This window comes from Nematolebias whitei, chromosome 13 (assembly GCF_014905685.2).
Source record: "Nematolebias whitei isolate Nwh7 chromosome 13, NemWhi1, whole genome shotgun sequence".
Classification (NCBI taxonomy): Eukaryota; Metazoa; Chordata; class Actinopteri; order Cyprinodontiformes; family Rivulidae; genus Nematolebias; species Nematolebias whitei.
The window spans coordinates 14692294-14713267 of record NC_056510.1 but is presented as its reverse complement, the minus strand read 5'-3'; the positions used below and the strand labels follow the sequence as shown (position 1 = coordinate 14713267).

At 39.5% G+C, this 20974-nt stretch overlaps 2 protein-coding genes across 3 annotated transcripts in view; one reads left to right on the top strand and one right to left on the bottom strand.

Annotated features, from left to right (window-relative positions):
- Positions 1-12959, top strand: part of LOC119419546 (TSC22 domain family protein 1) — a 29324-nt gene extending 16365 nt beyond the window's left edge. The window contains exons 1-3 of one of the 2 annotated variants that reach the window (XM_037686887.1): positions 9622-9959; positions 10169-10220; positions 11591-12959. In XM_037686887.1, coding sequence (XP_037542815.1) covers positions 9826-9959; positions 10169-10220; positions 11591-11860 — 456 coding nt within the window. In that variant the 5' untranslated portion in view covers positions 9622-9825 and the 3' untranslated portion in view covers positions 11861-12959. Of the gene's footprint in view, positions 1-9621; positions 9960-10168; positions 10221-11590 lie in introns of those variants that run through there. The other variant, XM_037686886.1, reaches the window with a different exon arrangement.
- Positions 12960-14097: 1138 nt separating this feature from the next.
- Positions 14098-17522, bottom strand: serp2 (stress-associated endoplasmic reticulum protein family member 2). Its single transcript, XM_037686359.1, has 3 exons — positions 17439-17522; positions 16333-16405; positions 14098-14138 (listed from the first exon to the last, which is right to left on the bottom strand). Exons 1-3 carry the CDS (start codon positions 17520-17522, stop codon positions 14098-14100), a joined length of 198 nt encoding a protein of 65 aa, XP_037542287.1.
- Between the last annotated feature and the right edge of the window lie 3452 nt (positions 17523-20974).

The following is a 20974-nucleotide window of genomic DNA, read 5'->3' as shown; positions in this document are numbered from 1 at the left end:
TTTTTTTTTTCTTTTTGGTTTTGTTTGTGCTTGAAGAAAATAAAATCCTGTCCATTTATTGAAAAAAGCTCAAGGTTCTTTGAACAACATATAGATTTGAGTCTGGAAAAGTGTGAAATTTACAAACTGAAGTTGTGTAGGGTCCATGTGAATTACTGTACTTTCTGTTCAGTCATATTTAAGGACATCATAGTGTCATGATAACATATTTTTAATGAATGCATTGTAGTTGTTTGTGACACAGTAAACAAACCATTACTTTAAAGTTTAAAAAGCAAGTTTTCTAAAGGAGTAACAGTGTTGGTGTATGAAGTTCTGATTGTGACCAGAAGATGGTGGTGGTGATTACATTTTCAGTTCAGCTCTTTGGTAATCTGGGCCACAGTTGTTGTTTTTCCTTCCTTGTGCTAGTCAAAGTCTTCTCTTTGACTATTTGACTAACTCAGAAAAAGACAAATATCCAAGCTGTTGTTGGTATCAAGCTGGATAATCTAACACAGACTCCATATATGAATGTAGAGAAGAGCAGTCATGATTGCAGGGACTGTTTTCCTCCAACTGTAAAAGCCCGATGTACACAACTGTCTGTCAGTGTTGGTTTTAAGCTGTACCCTTGATAAACCTGCTTTCATCACAGATTTAGACTTAGTGGCGTTGAGCCATCTCTAATCCACTCACAGCTCTTTCCTCTTGTCTTCGCTTGTAATCTGATACGAGTGGAAGCAGGACACTGGGCCAAACTGTATAACTTATTGTTTCCACATATTGATTTGATGAACTTCCCTTGACCTCAAATAATCGACGTAAAAACAAGGAACAGTATAAATCTTTTAACTCAAACTGCGCGTGTGTGTCCTTCTCACTTCAGTTGATTGTAATTTACTAAGCATTTTCTGATGATGTCCGTACCATCGACAAAACCTTGTTAGATTTCAGGAGGGCCACTTTTTAATTACTGAAAGTGCACAACTCTGCAGAAGTTAAAAACTAAAATTACACTATGCATTTACAAAATACTTTTGTGGAACAACAAATGTATCCACTATAAAGCAATGTTTTTTTTTTTTATAGGCTTAAAGTCTGCAATGCAAATAAAGATGATTTTAGTTTATTTGACCAAGACATCACTGTGAGTGTGAGACACTAAACACATATTGTAGGAGGTAAATGAGAACAGTTGTCTCATATTTTGGTAGTGAGTGTAAGATCTTTAAATGAAAAGTGTAAATTGATGTTTCAATTGACACAAACGTCACTGAACAAGTCCGCAAGGAAAATAACTGCTTTGAGAATTTTTTTTTTTGTGAGGTGACATGATACCTTTACAAGGGTTTCAATATCATCTCATACACTTTTAAATAAATATGGCTGTTTAAAAGAAGCACATTTTCTGGAGAAGGTATTATCCATTAAAATGAAGGTAGTGTAATTGTCTTCAGATGATTGTGTATTGACATTTCCATAAGATGTGGCCCTCTAAGGTCTCACTTGGGGCCCTTTTCCTCGTTTTTTTATTGCTGCCGTTAGCATTACTCCTGTTGTTTGCTGCCTGGACTGGAATGCTGTGTGTTCTTTGGCAACTAATCCTCTTAATACCAGGTTTCACCCCACATTATTCAAACCTGATGTTCACATACCCATCAAAACTTGGGTAACTTGGATCTTCTGCCTACTTATGTGTGTTGGGGAGATATTTTAAAAAATGGGGGCGCTCCTTGATCCTCAGCCCTGCCATGTGTCTTTAGATAAGAAAGTGGACCCCATTACCAATCAATAGTCTAGCTGTGAGTAAGAATAAATAAATTGTTTCATGTATGGAGTGAGAGTGTGTGAATGTATGAAAAAGAAATGTAAAGCTTTTTGGGGATGATTTGTAGTACCTCTGTGAGCTGCGACTAGTTGGTGCACAGCATTCGTGGGGGGAGTCTACAGAATTTCTCATGAAATTCACAATGGTTCTCAGATTCCTTGTTTAAGTCAGAGGCTCGCGATCTTGTCAGTGGAATTTTGAACGTTCAATTTTCTTTCAAAATAGTTGTTTCGGTTGTCTCGAACCCGTCCTGACCCTTGTTGACTTTTGTCACTAGCATCTCCAGCTCATCTCAACAGAGCAATACAAACTTGTTTTAACTGGCCATGAGCTAGTGCTCATAAATATAAACGAAGTTCAGACAATTGTTAAAAGTACAAAAAATCTGTAAAATTGGTTTCTCATGTAAGTGTCGGCTGATCTCAGATCTCCCAAAATTAAGGAAATCGGGGACGATAAATCGGCCAGCCGATTTATCGGTCCACCCCTAATAAATAACGATATCATGCAACGAATCAATAGTATTAAAATCCGGTCCAAATCTGCCCATCTTCACTTCAAAAGTATGCTCTAGTTAGTGCATTGGATCATAAATGTGGCTGCATTGCCATTTGAGCACAAAGCAGGCTGTGGTGGGTATGATGTGTGCAGTAAAACAAAGTGCACAGTCCATAATAGTTTTTGTAAGCTGTGCATGCAAAAATTAAGGTAGTCGGGGGGTTTTTTTAAGTTGGCTGCTCTAAATGAGGCTGCAAGGCTCACTGGTCGCTTGTTTGCAAACTAAGTTCATTGAAAGTGCAGATGAAAATTTGTCACGTTTGGGCCACAGCCCATTTAGATGCCACCTTCTGCAGTACAGTAATTGAAACATACGTGATTGTACTTCTCACCTGTATTTCCTCTGTTCCATGACTCTGTACTAATGCTGAGGTGATGGATCAAGGCCATTCTACCCTTGTCTTTAGCCAAATTTCTCTTCCTCCTTCTTTCCCCTGTCTGTGTGAGTTTAGCTCAATTTGAGGACTTGCTGCTGTCAGCCCAAATTGCTCCACTCTCCCATGTGTGGAAGCCAAAATGGCCACTCATCATTCCTCCCTGCCTCTCTGACTGACTCACTGAGTAGCTCTCTGTCATTCTCCATAGTCAGGGTGTGACTATGGAAAAATCTCTGCCAGGGCTTACTGGTAAAGTCTCTACACGCTTTCTACTATCAAACCACAGCTCAGGCAAAAGCCTTTACAAATCAACAATTCAATAGGGTTCTTTTTTTTTTTCCCCAATACTGGGACATGCCAGGCCCCTTTTGTTAAAATTTAGAGTGCATTTCTGCAGAGTGAACATCTTCCTCTAAGACATAAAGCTGACTTAGATGCAGTACTTTTGCCATTCTAAAAAAAAAAAAGGCTAATGAATGTTGAGTAAATGGTTAAGGATTTTTATTTTAGTCATGTTGGTCTGGAGCTTTGGACAGCAGTGATGAAATGAAACAACCATGGAAAATCCATCACTGTACCGGATTTGTGGATTGCAAGCTAATTTATCTGACATGTATTTGGTGAGTTTCTCTAAATCTGATTCAGATGAGTTTTGTGGTAGAGTTGATGCATAAGCTCAGAGGTGAAAGTGAACATATCTTTCTGCGTCTTTCTTGGTGAAGTGATTAAATTCTCACATTCACTTTCACTGTTTTGGCTTTTCAAAGCTAGGACACTGTTTTTTGATTGCATTTTCTTTACAAGATGTATCTGGTTTAAACTTGCTCGTTCCGTGGAAATCAGAGTGTTTGTTCCAACTTCTGAAGCTTTAACTTTCTGTTGTAAAGCCAAACATGTTGCTCCAACTCCGTTACCCATTTGTCTCACTTTGATCTTTGCTTTGTAACTGGTTTTGTTGAGAACTTAACTTTGACTTGTGTTACACTTTTGCTATACTCACTTTGACCAACTCCACGGTAGTCTACTAATAACATTACTTGCTGCCAAAATACAGAGGCAGGTACAGGTAAAAGTGTTTTTGACTGGTAGTCCTTATGGGTACCATAACCCAATCCTAATAAGTTGGATTGTCATTTTTAGGTTAGAGGTTAAGTTTTGGGTTAAGGTGTGAAACAAGTTTGTGTTTCGGTCAGAGTAAGGTTATAAAAAATGAGTCAATCCATTTGTGTATATTTACATGTGTTCATGTGTTGTATCAAAATATATCTTGAACCACTGGATGAATTTTAACAAATATTTCAGGAATTTACTACACTTTTCTTTTAGAGCCAACACACTTTAAGATGGCCACCATGGCCCTTTAAAACACACAAATGGCCATAGTTCAGTCAATTTTACAGATTGTGCATCATTTTATGTTCAAAGTTTGACCAAATGGATAACTACATGGTTTTAGATGATCTTAGTCTGAAACTCTACCATAAAAGGCAACGTGTGATGTGCATACCTTCAAAGAATACAATGTCTTGATTTTTTTTGTTTGTAATAATTACTGCACTTCAGTGATCAAGTATTTTGTCTATTGATTTTGAGTGGCTGCATGTACGTTACAATATTTACATTAGAGAAAATCTACTTTTTTCTTAAACACAAGTTAAGCTGCCAGCACTAACCAGCTGGTTATAGCTTGATTAATCTAGTTTACTGACACTGTAAATGGTAAATGGACTGTAACGCCTTTCTTTCTTATCGAGACAATCAAAGCGCTTTACACTACAATCTGTTTCCTCATTTACCCATTCATACAGCACTCTACTAGATCTCTACAAAGCTAATTGAACAAATCATTCTAAAGAGAATAATCAGTGCTTTATCCCTTTCATACACCAATAGGACACATCAGAGGCAATGAGGGGTTCAGTGTCTTGCCCAGAGACACTTCGGCATGTGACTGCTGGTGGAGTCGAACCCCAACTCTTGCATTGGAGGACGACTGCTCTAACCACTCAGCCACAGACGCCCACAATGTCCTTTAAGAGGGCCATACTGGATGACCTTTCCCAGAAGTCATGTGCAGGTTCACCTTAGCACATCAAGTCTGTTGGGACAAGTGAAATCCCCGGGATTGAGCTCGTCTTTTACCAGCTGTTTCTTGGCCCTGCCGTCACTAAGCCAGCAGAGGCCCTGTGAGTGCATTTTTTTGGGTTTCAGTTTGCTGAGGCATTAAGGCACGTTGGAGCTGTCTTACAATGAGAAAAGACGAGATTAAATCCAGAAGCGCAACGTCCTTTGTCTCGTTACTCAGAGGGCAGACATACAAAGTCACCAGGTTGCAGGAAAAAATCTGAAGTTTTGTCAGTGGGCAGCACGATGGCTTAGTAGTTAGCACTGTTGCCCCACATCAAGAAGGTCTTGTGTTCAGTCTCCCTGTTTGGAGCTGGGATCTTTCTGTGTGGAGTTTGCATGTTCTTGTCGTGTTTGCGTGGATTTTCTCCGGATACTCTTGATTTCCTCCCATGGTCCAAAAAATGTGTTAGGCTGCCTTCAGGCTCAGGCCTTTCTTGCAAAAAATATGTGACGTCCATGAGATTTGCCTAGTTAAATCAGGGTTAATAAATTAACTTTGTGAAACATCAACTAGGTGACTTTGACTATGACAACCTCAGAATTTTGGACAATGTGACGTGTTTCTCACTTATACTCGTATTCTTTAATTTGGAGTATTTAACAAAGGACAGGGCTGTACGTCTGTTGGCTCATCTTTACTGAATAGTTACAGATCGTGTCAGTTTACTGAGGGCAGAGGCCTTGCAGCGTTGAGCAGGGAAATCACTGAGCCACATGCTAATCTCAGTTGATGGTTTATGTAACTCCTAGTACCACATGATCACACGTCACCACCCGCGCAGCAACTGTCTGTATTCAGTGATGTGCTCACTAGCCGCACATGCAAACACAAATGGTTGACAGAGGAATGATGAAGGGCGCACATACATGATCACTGGAAGGCTCAACATGCAGCTTCACTCTGCAGTGCATCTGTCTCCGTGGGCCTGATCTGATCTCTGAATGTAAGACGGAACAGGAGCTATTAGAAAATCCCAAACAAAGAAGATCGTTAACACGGTGGCGTGTTATTCCGGAGTCTGTATGTTCCAGCTGAGCGACATGTCAATGAGAGTGCAGGGGATACATCTGCGAAGCCATGACGAGATGGCCGTGAAGCTTTTGTTCTGGGAGCTGGAGCAGCATCTCAAAAGGTAAAATAGAGTCCACAGGGAGTCGTCACTGTACAAACAAAAGGCTGAATGGTCAAACTGTCCTCTGTTCAGTCACTGCAGGCTTCTCTAGTGGTAATAACTCAAGACTATGGTTCTCTTCGCTTTTAATTTACTTTAAATTTAACTAAAATAAATATATATTTTTAGATTATAAATTAATTGTAAGGATTGTATATGTTCCACTTACTTCAAGCTCCACAGGATGAATAGAGATTATTTCCACTACATGTTGATGTATATATTTTTATCCATGTGTTATTGATGTATGTATTTATTTGCAGTTGTTTTGTAGATGGAGCTACTCGTCTTTTTGAACAAGATTGATCTTTCCTGTCCTGTTCAGATGTTGTTATAAAGCACCAATTCACAACAAAACTCATTTCAGAGCATAATTATACACAGGGGGAGGGGGGGAGGCCAAATTAAAAATCCAATTCAGTTCAAGACATACTAAGATTTAAATCCAATCAATTCATTCCTTTTATAATACATGCAGATGAAGTGCAGTATAAAAGGAAAGGAAGGGACTCGCTTATGAAATATGTAAACGCTACGTTGTAGTTGAATACTCCGATGTTTTCATGAAATGGTTGTCGTTGTGAGATCCTGTCAGATAAACCATGACATCGGTGCACTCTGGTATTACTATGGTTTTGGTCATTTCTCTGGTGCTGCTTCACTGGGCCAGTGATGAGAAAAATCTCATCTCAACTTCACCTGTGAAACATGGGGATAATACAGTATAATTAAAATGATTTTTCAAGACTAAATCAAATGAAATGGGCCCTAATATGCTTTATATACATTCATAGTTGAATTTGGTTGAAACTCCTACAACATTTGGAGCCAACTTTTGTTAAACCCGCTGCTTGACAGTGTTCAGACTTTTGTATAGTCTTGTATAAAACAGAAGAAACCCCAAGTGTATAAAACTGGTGTTTCAGACAGTTTAGGAGCAGCAGTCTTTTCCTTCAGTGCACCTCATTCTGATGCTATGATGCACTTAAACAGTGAAGGACCAAGATGTTCTATTAAGTGTCTCTGATGACAGCATCCTGTTATTTTGCTAACAAGCTGGCCGTGTAACGTAAAGACGTACAGATCGGAAACATCACGAGGGTGTGATTCTTGGAGCTTCAGCTGAATGGGCTATTTGGGTGTGGATTAGAAGCTCACACGTCTTCCAGGCAAAGACGAAACCGAAAAAGCTAAAAGAGGCTTAGAGGATCTTTTTTAGGCATTTGACTTCTTGGTACAGAGTGCTTAAGTGTTTGACCAGAATCAAACATGATTGGTGACCATGTTTGAACGTCTATTTAGAGTATTTTTGCTAAAAGAAGAATTGTGCTGTTGTTAAATACATTTACCGTGCAGCAAAATTTGTATTGATGACAACTTGTAGGCCTTAATTGGTACAGCTTTTAACAAAAATAAATTACATTAATATTGCTGGTTGAAGTATACAAACATCACAAATAAGCTGTTTAACAAAGAGCCTTATCAACTATTTTATTGTTTTGGTTCTTTGGTTTCTATAAACTTTCTCCAAACCCCACACTTGGTGTTTCACAACCCATACTGTAATCCCGGCCCCAGCTGTGGAAACCACTGTTTTAGGTAGTGGCCCCGATTTCCTTAATTTTGGGAAATCGGAAATCAGCCGATACTTACATGAGAAAGTGATTTTACAGATTTTTTTTGTTTGTTTGTTTGTTTGAACAATTGTCTGAACTTGATTTATATTTCAGAGCACTACCTCATGGCCAGTTAAAACAAGTTTGTATTGTTTCTAGGATATTGTTCAAGGGTATATGTTTTTCTATAAAATAAGATTGGAAAATTGAAGGTGCATTGTGACTTTAACACCTGACAGTGTCGCTTATAAAACAAAATCAGTATCGGCCAAAATTGGAATCGGCAGGTCAGACTTTTTAGAAATCAGTGATCGGCCAGAAAACTGCGCCCGGTGCACCCCTAGTTTCAGGAAGTCTTGGTAATTGTTTTAGCTCCTTGTTTGACTTTTTGTTCAACCTTTTGCTCTTGTTTGCATATGAAGACTTTTCTACTGCCGTGTTTGAGTCCTCGCGCTCGTTTGCTGTTCGTTTTGCAATGGAGCGGTGTTTTTATTGTTTTTATTTGAAAATACAATTCAGTTGTAGATCAGCTCTATTATTTATTAGAATTAAACACACTTGTTATTTTGGACATTTGCCAAATTACCAGATGTATTTTTGTCCTTACGCTACCAAGCATCAACTTTGTGACCCTGCTTGAATGCTTTATTTAATATTTGGGTCATATTGTTTACCTCTATCTCATTCTTGTTGCATTTGTCAGATGATCTTTGGTACTAAATGAACATGAAACTGCTTACATATTGTTTATTTTATTACTAGAATTATAACAAATACGGTATTTTTGGCAAATGCGTTCTATTTCGTTGACCTACTTACTATTTATTTTGCCAAATAAAGTAAATATCTTTTTGGATTTTTGACCAGCATACCTGCGTTGCCCACACTCGTTGTTATGGCTTCTGTTCTCTTTAGTCAATAACTGTTTTGTCGCAGTATCAATAATCCATAGATGAGTCAGTACCTTCCCCTGTTTGCTCTTCATAACTGCCACCTCTGATGTTCGAGCTGACAGCATTACTCTGTAATTTAGGCACTTTTCGAACCGGACCTGCATTATCTTCACCATGTAGTGCATGAAAATGATAGTGTTTAAATGTTGAGAGACTACAAGTATTTCAAGTGTTTTCTATGTGCAGGAATATGAGAGCGAGCAACCCTTCAGAGAGAGAAGAGAGGGTTTTGCGTTTGGGTGGGCGAGATCGTTATTTAGTGGACGTCAGAATGAGAATCTGAGCAGAGTTGTGATATTTAGGTCACTAAAATACTAATATATTAAATGCACTTTTTAAATGTTATGGTCTTTTTGACCGCAACGCCTTAAATGATAAACATCTGGAGGGAATGGATCATAGATCTGTTTGAGCCGGGTTACAACTTTAGTACTGTTTGACCACACGAGGGGGATAAATGCACACACAAAACAGCTCCTAAATTACTCTCTGTGTTGGCCACAATGCTTCTTTTAGTTGTATTTCAAAAGGTGTGCAGCAGATTCCTCTTATAGCATAAACTGTTTCAGATGCTTCCTTCTGGCAGGAGGTTTGAGGTCCATCAAGACCAGAACTTAAGACACAAGACTGTTCCTCCCCATCAGTAGAACCGCTCACTCCTTTAGGACTTTGTGTCGTAGTCTGTATGTGACCTGAGTCAAAATGATTGTCATAATAAACTTAAATAAAGCTAGTTTTTATAGTTTATGTTGGAGCTGACCTCAAGTCAGTTTGTCACTTTGTTTCTCAGGAGCCACTGAAAAGATGGAAAGCAACATTGCCTCTAAAATAAAGTTCGTAAAATTCCTGTTATTAGTTGCCATGTCAACGTTGAGTAATCGCCGGGTTGCAGCAATCTCTCCCGAGCACTGAGGGTTGCTCCTGTGCCCCCTCCCTTCCTGCTTCCTTCCACCTTTCCTCCTCCCCCTGGAGCACGTGTCAGCTGATCGGCAGGTGGAGGCGTTCCCCCAGTAAACCAGCCAATCAGGAGCCAGCTCCTCGGGATAAATTATGCGGGGACGGCGGGGAGCTGCAGCCCTTTGTGTCCGGCTGAGATGGGCTGACCTTGGGGTAGATTCACGCAGCTGCCGCTGTTATCAGATGCGTCTCGCGGAGCTGGTCGCGTGCAGGTGGACTCGAGGCTGCGCGGTGATATTAAATGTTCTGTGAAATATGAACAGCATGAACACGTCGTCGTGCTACTCCGTGGCCATGGATTTAGGCGTCTGCCAGCTGAGACATTTCTCCATCTCGTTTCTGTCGTCGCTGCTGAGCGCGGAGAGCTCACAAGTCAGGCTCGACAATAGGTAAAAAATAAAAATACATATTTAAAAAAAAAAAAAAAAAGCTGCTTTCAGTCTGCAGCTCACCTGCGTCGATGAGGAGCAGATCACTGTATTTTGTAGAAACTTCCAGATGCTTGCTGACCCACATTTCTCTGAAGGAGAGGCTTGTTCCATCTTTTCTCACTGCAGCACAGACCGAATGTACTTACTCCGTTTTCTTTCTTTTGCAGCTCGTCGGGAGCCAGCGTGGTGGCCATAGACAACAAGATTGAACAGGCAATGGTGAGTTCAAAGCCTTTATTCTCTATACCAAAAAAAAAAAAAAACGAGTTTTACTCCCTGCATCCTTTGCGCAATTAAGTGGAACTGTGTATCAAATTAAATGCTTGGCAATGAAACAACGAATTATTAAAGTGGGCTATATAGCCTATTCGTTAGTACGTTTATTAGAAGTTTAATAAATAACAGGTGTTTATAAAAAAAGTCAGAATTAAACATATTCACCTTTTTGTAATCACAAACTGGTTTTCGTTTTCTGTTTCTCCATCTCGGTCGTCAGGGCAGTTGCTAGGCAAACTGAACGCCTCTTAAATATATTTCGGCATCTGATTGGCTGATGCGTGAAAAGTGGGCTGGGCTTAATTATTGCCACCCTGGGAATATTTTCCCTCAGGTTTTCTTTTCTTTTTTTTTTAATCATCAGATTATTGGCATCAGATTAAACTGGAGTGCAGACCACATTTGGTTACAAAATATATATATATATATATTTTTTTTTTTTGAGTTACAAATATTTCATTGTTTGGTGTGTTTCTATCACGTTAAACCTAAAATTAAGACTAGTTGAAGTTTGATGGACAAACAAAACTTTTATAATCTATAGTTCTGTCACATCTGAGCAGTATATTTTGCATGGTGATTCAAATCCTCGCTGGGTAAGCTAAGTGTTTGCATTCAGGTTATCTTGATACTGACATGACTATGGCATATTTTACAGAAAAATATTTGTATATTTTTGTGCCAAATAAAGAGTTCACAATAACTTGTGTCTATTAAAAAAAAAAAAGGCCATAATGGTTTATATATTCTTTGACAAAATATAACAATTGATTACTGGTAAATTAAACAAATATACATTTAACAACTTTTAGAAGAACTTTCACACTTAAGAATAATGTAAAAAAAAAAAAAAAAAAAAAACCCATTCTCACTTATATTAAAAAAAAATTAATGGCTATAAGCAGCTGCTGCTATACCATTTTTCTCCTGTGTAAATGATTACTTATGCACAGGCAGTTTTTATGAACAGTGGCAAATATTGTTTGATTTATTGGTTTCTGTACTTAGCATAGATGCTAACCTAAGCTGCACGTTAACACAACTATCATAATGTTTATTTCTAAAAATATATAAAGTGTTTCAAATGACACCACATGCAGCAACTACTCAGTGGCAGCATGGATAAATTGAAAAATGGATTCAGAATTGTCCATGTTCACAATGTGATGCATCCAAATGTAAATTTTACTCCCTGTCCACCTTAAAGTTTCTATTTGTATAATTTTTGATTATCATAAAATCTAAGACCTTTACAGATGGCGTCCAGTTTTTCATCACACTCTTAAACCCACATCTCTTCGGTCTGATTGTAGGACCTGGTGAAGAGTCACCTGATGTACGCAGTTCGTGAGGAGGTGGAGGTCCTGAAGGAGCAGATCAAGGAGCTGATAGAGCGAAACTCCCAGCTGGAGCAGGAGAACACTCTGCTGAAGACGCTGGCCAGCCCAGAGCAGATGGCTCAGTTCCAGGCCCAGGTTCAGACGGGCTCTCCACCTGCCCCTCTGACAGCGGCTCCAACGGGACCTCCGAACCCCGCCGCCCTCGCCCAGCCCGCCTCACACAGCTCTGGCCCCTCAGCGTAGCCTGGTCTACACAAACAGACTGAACTTCTAGTTTTTCAGCTCCGCTGCGGCTGCAGAGCCGAACTTCGCCTTCTACAGCAGGAGGTTACGCTGTCACAAGATTTTGCACATATTTATCTTTGAAGGATGCAGACAGCTGTGCTCCGCGACACAGCGAAGAGTGACAATCTAAACATGATGTTTGGGAGGGGGCGGGGCTTTGTTTTCAGAAGAATCAAACATTTGCCAAATAACATCAGTCATCAACAAAAATGTCTCACCAAGAAAAACAGCTCAACAGTGACAAAAGTCTACTTAGCTAAAGAATTAAAATAAAATCACTGTGCCTGTGTTGGATTTTAGGTGATAAGCTGATCATGAAGCAGCAGCAGGGGGGTGGGGGGGTTGGCTGTTACCTATTGTGCCGAATGGTTTAAGTAAAAATGGTTCTCTGCCGATGCTTAGGGAGGAAAGAGCCTTCTTCGAATGTGAGCTCCTATTATCACGTCAGTCCCCATCTGGAATGGGGGAGTTGGCGGAGGTTATTTTGAACATTTTGGCAGCCGTGATGTTACTTAAACTGCGGGTTGAACAAAAACCTGGTTTCTTACGGAGATGATGAGAATCTATTTTCAGTATTTCACTTTCGAAGCTCATCGCTCGGCCCTTGACGAAGCTCATTGTTCTCTCCACCCTGCTGTGGCATGTTGTTTAAAGCTCCTCTGACAGGGTTGGAGCATTGGGCTAAAGCTGCATTTTTTGTTTGTTTGTTCCTCCTTCAAGGGCAAAAGATGATGTACATTTCTGTATAGTGTAAGTACGATGTAAAATAGGAGGAGGCGAGAAAAACAGATGCTATCTAGGTCACGGATTGATGCGGACGAGCAGAACGCGCTGCTGTTTGCTCGGTTTCTGTCGTCCATCTTTAATGCTGTATTTTCAGGACTGGATGGAAAGGTTAGGTTATTTAACTGACAACACACACAACAGCTGTTGTCCTGCTCCGTTACCGCAACATTAACTCTGTAAACTCTTTTCACATCGCTCGTTTTCTTTATGAAGTTTGGCACTTTTTTCTTTTCCTTTTTGTTTTTGACAGTGAATAACTCTGATCAGAAAAAATGGGAGCTTAGGAAGTTAAAAAAAACCAAGCCACAAGCTCTGATGCTGTTTTTTCTTTTTTAATTCTGTGTATCAGTTATATGCTCATGTTCTGTGCATGTTTCCTCTACGCCCGGATGTGATGACATAAATACCTTCAAATGCACTTGACAGCTGCACTTCACAACTTTCAATAAACGTGCTTAAAAAAAAAAAAGGAAAAAACATCCGGTGCCTTCTCTTTCCTGTAGTCTGGTGCAGTTATGCAAATGTTATTAATGTTAATTATTGTAATTTAAAAAAAATGTCAGTGTAGATTTCAAACGTCTTGTTCAGGGTGAGCGCAGCGGATTAAGACCCAGAGTTGGTTGTTTAGACCGAAGGTTCTCAACCAAAAAGGTGTGTTGGACCAGGGGAACAATTTAAACATGCAGGATGGTGTTCCTCAGGGACCAGAGTTGGGAACCACTGGTTTAGACACACAAAAGTTAACGTTCAAGTATCAGAGTAACTCAAAGCTGCTGGTGGTAAAGTGAGACTTCACACATGAATACAAAAAAAAACTTTTTTAATTCATGTAAAGGCAAAGAGTAGACTTTTTGGAATGAGCTGTAGAAAAAGACACATTTTGGTGAACCTAGTAACTGAAGCACGGCAGTGGAAGTATTAGTGTGTTCACAACCTGATGAAACTTTTTAGTTGGAAAGCAATAGCACTAAATCGGGGGTTTCAAAATAAAAGTCCAAACATTGCAAATGGGGCACATTATTCCAAGTTGTGCTATAATACTCAAACCTGCTTCTAATATTTGATGATATAACTACATGTGTTGGGGGCGGGGGGTGTTTAAAAATGAGTGCTCTCCATTTGTTTAACATTTATTTGAAAAATGATTCTCACACAACACAAAGACAAATCTGGCACATTATCAGCAGCTCGCGCGCACGGAGGGGTTTAGCAGATGAGGCGTGTTCTCCAGCCGGCGTGGTTTTAGACTGTTCATAGAAAAGCTGTCGGAACCACAGACTGCAACGCTGTAAACGCTGGTTGAGGGCAGGGGTGTGCCGGTCAGGGCCTCTGGAGCGGGGCCCAGGGTTGAGGGTGTGCAGGCTCAGTGAGGGCTTGAGGGGGACGAGGGTCCAGAGGCTCCCCCTGAGTCACATCCCCATACGGATGCTCTGGATGATCTGAAATATGGCTGAAAGTCCACAAACACCGACCGGTCAGAATGGTTCTGACCAGTTCAGGCTCTAGTTTTTACTCGTGTTTAATTTTAAAACTCGGGTCAAAAGATCAGAAAACTGAACAAAAAAATAAACAGGAAAGGGTGTTTGAACCAGCTGGATCTCTAACCTGTGCCGTGTACTGCGGTGCAGGAGGTTGTTTTAAGATAACTTTTTATCTAAGGTTGTTCCTGCAGGAGCTGTGGTAGAACCGGGTTTCCACAGAGATCTCTGATAACACTTAAAATGTACCGTTAGAGACCGGTTCAACTCAAATAGACCCACTCATTGCACTGAGCCTGCTTCTCCATCTTTTAATGAAAAGCGTCATCAAAACGTATAAAAACTTTCATGGCAACGTTCAAGGCAGCGCCTAAATGACAAGATGATCAATGCTTTTTTTGTAAATAAGCAGAGTTAAAGCTGAGGAAGAAACTGAGATGTTAAAGCTAAGAGAAGCCAACTGTTAGCTTAAAGTGAAAGTAGCAAAAGCTTAATGTAGCCTAAGGCTATAGCTAAAAGCAGCAAAACGGTAGGAAAAAAGCTAAAAGTAGCAAAAGGCTATCTGAAATAAAGCACAAGTAATTGAAATTGAATTTAGCAAAAGGTAGCTAAAAGCTAAATGTAAGAAAAAACTAAATGCTAAAAATCCTAAACGATAGTTATAAAATCTTTAGTAACAAAAGGTAAACAAAACCTAGCAACAACAACAAAACAATCTAGCTAAAAGTAACAAGTGACTAGTCAAAATTAGAAGAAATGTAGCTAAATGCTAAAAGCAGCAAAAACCTAGCCAAAAGGATCTATGCACTAACTAAAAGTGAATGTAGCAAAAATAAAATATGGCTAAAAGCTAACATAGAAAAACGGTCAAAAGCTAAAAGTCTCACACAGCTAACTTAAAGGTAAATACAGCAAAATGAAAACAAGAAATGTAGTAGGAGCAAAGGCTAGTGTAGATTTTAAAAAGCTATCTAGAAGCTAAAGTAGCAAAAAACTAGTAAAGGCTAAAAATATGAAAATGCTTGTTAAAAGTTGCAGAAAAGTACCTAAAAGTAGAAAAAAAGCTAAATTTGCTACATTTAGCTTAGCTAAATGTTTTGCTACATTTGCTACATTTAGCTTAGCAAAGCTAAATGCAGTAAAACAGCATAGTTACAAGCTGAAAGTAACAAAAAGCTGGCTAAATGCTAAACGTAATAAGACTAAACTGCAGAAAATGCTAAGCAATAGCTAAAAGCCAAAAGTAGCAAAAGGCCAGCTAAAATTTAAAAGTAGCAGAAAGAGGCAAAAAAGAGCAAATTTATTGAAGCAAATTTGACATGTTCCTGAAAAACTGAAGAGATCTTGATATGTGGGTAAAATATTTGCAGATGAAGTAAAAATTTTAAACAATTATATGAAAGTTACAAAAAAAACAAAAGGTCATAGCAGCCATCTCCTAAATGAGATGAATGTTTAGAAATGAGAGCGGCTGCACGGGTAGTTAGTTTGTAAAATACATACAGTGAAATAAAAACCATGAAAAGAACAGAGCGACCACTGGATCTGGACTCTAACTTTAATGTAACGAGCAGATCAACTTGTGCTTTACTCAATGCAGTAACAGTACTTGTAAGATTAGTAATTTGGAGTACTTGACCCGTTCTCTGATGCAGCTCTCAGTCAAAAACCCCGGCCGACTTTTCTAGTTGATAAGCTGCTCTGAAGCTCAACTCCTCATTGTTAGCGTTAATTTAGCCAGATCTGTTAAAGAAACCCAGGTTAGACGATCCTGCTTCATAGTACAGGGCACAGGTGAGCCTTAGCTCACCTAAAAGCTAAATGTAACAAAAAGCTAAATGCTAAAAATCCTAAAGGATAGCTATAAACTATAGTTTTAGTTAGTCACCCAGCTTGTTTTTTTTTTGTTTTTTTAAAGAATTTCAGGGTTCCTGACACTGTTCCTTGAGGAACACCATCCTGCATATTTTAGTTGTTTCCCTGCTCCAGCACACCTGAGTCAGTGATTTAATTACTTCCTCTCGTTCTGCAGAAGCCTCTTAATCACCCATTTATTAACATCAGGTGTGTCTTAGCAGGAAAACATGCAGGATGGTGTTCCTCAGGGACCAGGGTTGGGAACCCCTGAGTTAAGGTAATAAAAAAAAAAAAAACATTTTATTTTACCTGATCCACAAACAACAAAGACGAAGAGCGCGAGCAGCCAGGGGCCCACCGGGTACTTCTCCTCCTGCGGTCGCTTAGAGAAAAACAAAATAGCATTTTTTTACAAAGAGGATTCCCGTTTCTTCTCCTCAAACCTCCTGTTAGCAACTGCTGGAGTCAACCTTGTTTGTCTGTTAGCAAAATATCTCTTGAACCACAGGGCAGATTTTAACAAAACTTTCTGTAAATATTCACTGGATGTACATATATAACATTTTACGTTTTGAAGTTAAACTAATTTAATATGGCTGCCAACGTTAATCCACTTTAGAAAACACAAAAATGTTTATAACATTGCTGATTTTACAGATCATGAGCTAAAATCTGGTGTGGTAGTAGCTGAGAGTAACATATATTCCAAGCACTATACATTGTGCCAGATCTGCATTGAAAACCTTGGCATTAGCTGCTGGTCAACCTTTTTTGTCTGTTAGCAAAATATCTCATGAACTAATGGGTGTATTTTAATAAAACTTTCTGGAAATAACAACTGGGTTCACATCTACAACTGTTTACCTTTTGAAGTCAATCCACTTGAAGCTGGCCGCCCCAGACGATGAACCTTAGCAAAGTCAAAAATGGCTATAACTCAACCAGTTTGAAAGATTTCGACTTAAATTTTAGTATGGTAGTAGCTGAGAGTCGTTCACAGCACATACTCTGAACATCTTGTGATGATGCTGAAGATGTCTGGACTGGGATAAGCGCTCAATGGATTCTAACAGGACTTTACTGCAAATGTTTAAAATGTCCTAATTTATTTATCTTTATGTATGTTGAGTTCTGTATTACTTTTCTGCGGAAAGAGCGGTAAAGAACATCAGACTGAAAACATTACATTAATTTTGAATTTGAGCATTACCTCGGTTGATTTTTAGAATAAATATATGATTTCAGCGGTCTTTAAATGTCCACATGCGCTGTATATGTGGGAAACACTGTATAAACTAAAAGTAGCAGCTACAGCTGGCAGCATCACCGTCGTGCTGCTGTGTTCACGCCGGCTTGAACGTCACCTGTCTGGGCTAATGTGACGCTGGCATCGGGGGTGTCAGTGAACGTCTCACCAGCGTCTTGGCGACGTTTCCTCTCTGCGTGATGTTCTTGCTGTGTTTCTCGTTGGCCATGCGGATCCTCTGTTTGGCCACCATCTTCCAGGACGAAGACAACAACAACAAAGCTAATTTACTCTGTTTTTTTAGGTGTTTTCTGATGCTGCAGGCTGACAGCGCCGCCGCGTAAAGCTGCCGGACCCGAGGCGCGAGGAAACCGGAAGTTTGTCTGGGTTTTTAAATTAATGTGCCCAAAGAAAGCGACAGAGGTCGATAACACAAATTAAACGAAACAAATATAGGTACACGGCGCGATGTTTTAATTGATTTTAATATAACTTTGAATTTTTATGACCTTTCCAACAGCAGAAACTTAAACAATTAGGCAAATGTTGCTGCTGATCTGTTTCAATGTTGATGTGTTCATGCGTGCACATCTGCTCACAGACTCATGTTCATGTTTGTGCTGATGTTCAATGTTTTATGTTATGAGTGCTTAGTGTATATTTAGTTGATGTTTTTCTTAGTTCATATCTTAGATGTCATTACTGTTTTTCTTATACATTTTATTGTTGGATGTAACTGGGACCCTGCGTACATAATTTCGCTCCACCACATGTACCACATGAGGTGCGAATGACAATAAAGAAACTCTGACTCTGACTCTGAAATATTTTATTGTGAAGGACATTACAGGAAGTGGTATGCTTTTGAATTACAGCGCATTTAATATTTTTATACACCTGGCAGGGATGAGCGCGTGGCTAGTGGCGCGCGCCAACTGTAAATTTAATTTATTATTACTTAATGAACTGATTAATTATAAACAACTTACTGTGTTGTTTTACATAAAAAAAAACATTGGTATTATCTCTAAGATCAACAATTGCAACTCCAGTTGTGTAAACAGAATTCAGTGATTTGCCAATATTTTAGTGTTTTGTTCCCTATGGAATATAGTAAAATATCTGATGCTGAAACGAAGAATTTTTTTCGAAGAAATTAAGGTAAGTTTAAATTTTATGGCAGCATCACATCTCAAAAAAGTTGGACCAAGGCCACCCCGCTTCTTTTAACAACAAACCAGCTGCTGGAGTTTTTGGAGGGAGTATTGCGTCATTGGATTCTAGCTGCTCAGCTGACTTCTTCACAGAATTTTTCGATGAATGTGAACCGTATTTTGTTCTAAAACCTGTATTTATTTGCATTGAAGGTCCCTTTCCAGATGTGTAAGCTGCCCATGTGGCAGTAATACACCCCCATACCATCAGAGAGGCAAGATTATGATCTCTCCTCTTAAACCTGAAAGAGTTTCAGAGAAGTTGGTGGCCTTTTTTTCTGTTGAGAAACATTTTGAAATGATTCCTTTATTTTTAGATGCAGTTTTTCTCAGACCTGTTGCTAATTAATCTAATCAGTTGTAAAATCGTGTCCCCTTCACATATAATGAGGACCCCCCAGACACCACCCCCCACACACACGCACACACACACACATTACAAATGCTTCTGAATATCCTTAAAATGAGAAAATGTCTCTTTAGTGTCTCTATTTTGCATCTCCTCTTGTAAATTATTAAACTTTCCCTCAGTGTGAAATGTTTTCGGTCAGGCAAAAAAAAAATCAGGGAGGAGTTCTGCCCAACATTCAGGTGGTCCTGCTGCCCAGGAGTACCAAGAGGTCTGCTGGGTCCAGGTGGACGGATCAGCATCTGTGGCCAGATTCATCAGATCCACTGCAGTAGATCCTTCCTGCCCACAGCCATCAGCATCTATAACAACTCTTAATGAAACCGGGATGAGCTACGACAACAGTTAATTTCCATTTGGGATTAATAAAGTATTTTGAATAGAACTGAATTCCTCAGCTGTAATCCAATGTTTGAATTTTGTCTGAATCACCGCTTTGTTTGTAACCGTTATCGTCCCTTTTTATCCACATATGAATTTCAAATAGTAGCCTGAGCATCTAAAACAACAACAATCCTAAACAGTAAAGTCAAGCTCGTGATGAGTATCGACCCAGTTGGACTTCATCTGTTTGTTACAGCTCGCTTACATCACACACTCACACCATCTGACACACCGAGCTTTCTGGATGCTGACAGAGGACGGCGGCGCAGAGACGGAGCAGCGGTTGCTTAGCAACTGACTCAAAGACAAAGACGAACAAACTCCGCCGGAGCAGAGACGAACAGACCAAACAGCTGAAGCATAATTAGGCATGAACTGGCTTTATCGTTAACACTAGAGGAGCGACACAGACGTTTGTCTGACCCAGCGCTCGCTGTCGAGTGGGGAAAGGCGGGCGATAGAGTTTTTGTATGTTTCTTTCTGTTAGCAAAATATCTCACAAACCACTGGGTGGATTCTAATGAAACACTCAGAAAGTAATAATTGGATATACTTCTACAACTGATTAACCTTTGAAGATAACTCAGTTCAAGATGGCTGCCCTATCCAACCAAAATTAAGAAACACAAAATCCGTTTTAATCCAGTCCAATTTGTGTAAAATGGATGAAAAATGTGTGTGGTAGTAGGTGAGAGTCATCCCCAATGCACATTTAGAGGCACTAACCATTACGCAAGATCTTTGTTTAAAATTAGCCATCACTTATTCAGAGTCAATTTAGTTCGTCTGTTAGCAAAATAACTTATGCACTATTAGACATATTTTAATCAAACTTTCAGGAAGTAATCACTTGATATAAATTTCAAAGTGATTAACTTTTGGAAGAGGACGCAAATTTAAAACGACTGCCATATCAACCTGACTGTGGAAAACACAAAAATATTCCAAGCTCAGTCAGTTTTACAGAAGTTGACCTCAAATCTGATGTGGTGGTTGCTGAGAGTCATTCCCAACACATACTGTGAGTGTGACATTTTGAAAAATGCAATTTTGCTTAAATTAATTTTTAAGGTTTGACCAAAACTTTGATTTCTCAACTTGATATAATCTCAGTTTAAAACTTTGTCCTGAAAGGCGGTGTTGACATGCACCCGCTTCGAATGTTATCAGCCATTAAATGGTCATTAGTGGTTATCATCCCCATGTGTAGCGGTCAGACTGCCCCTCCTGTACCTCTTAGTGGGTTTAAAAGTACGTTGTTAGCGATGATAATAGGCTACATTTTTAGCTTTGTTAGCGCTCATAATCGCTTCATGTGGTCAGGTTCAGAGTAAAAGTTCTGGCGGTTATGTTTAGGGTCTTGGTTAAGTTTATGCACAAGAGTAAGGGGGTTAAGTTTAGGGTTGGTCCTCAGGTTCAGGTGTAAGGTTAGGTTTAGGAAAAGGGTTACATATGCCAAACATGTTGGCCTCAGCATCCAGATGACAGTACCTTTATGTTCTGTCTCCAGCTCTGTGAAGTTTCAGCAGCAGATTGTCTGGAAACTCAGAATCAGACGTCTCTTCATGAAAAAGAAAAAAAAAACAGCAGTCAGCAGAGACCGAGGCTACAGATCAAATGTCTTCTTGTTTTCAAAGCATCAATGCATGACCTCTCTCTCTCTCTCTCTCTCTCTCTCTCTCTCTCTCTCTCTCTCTC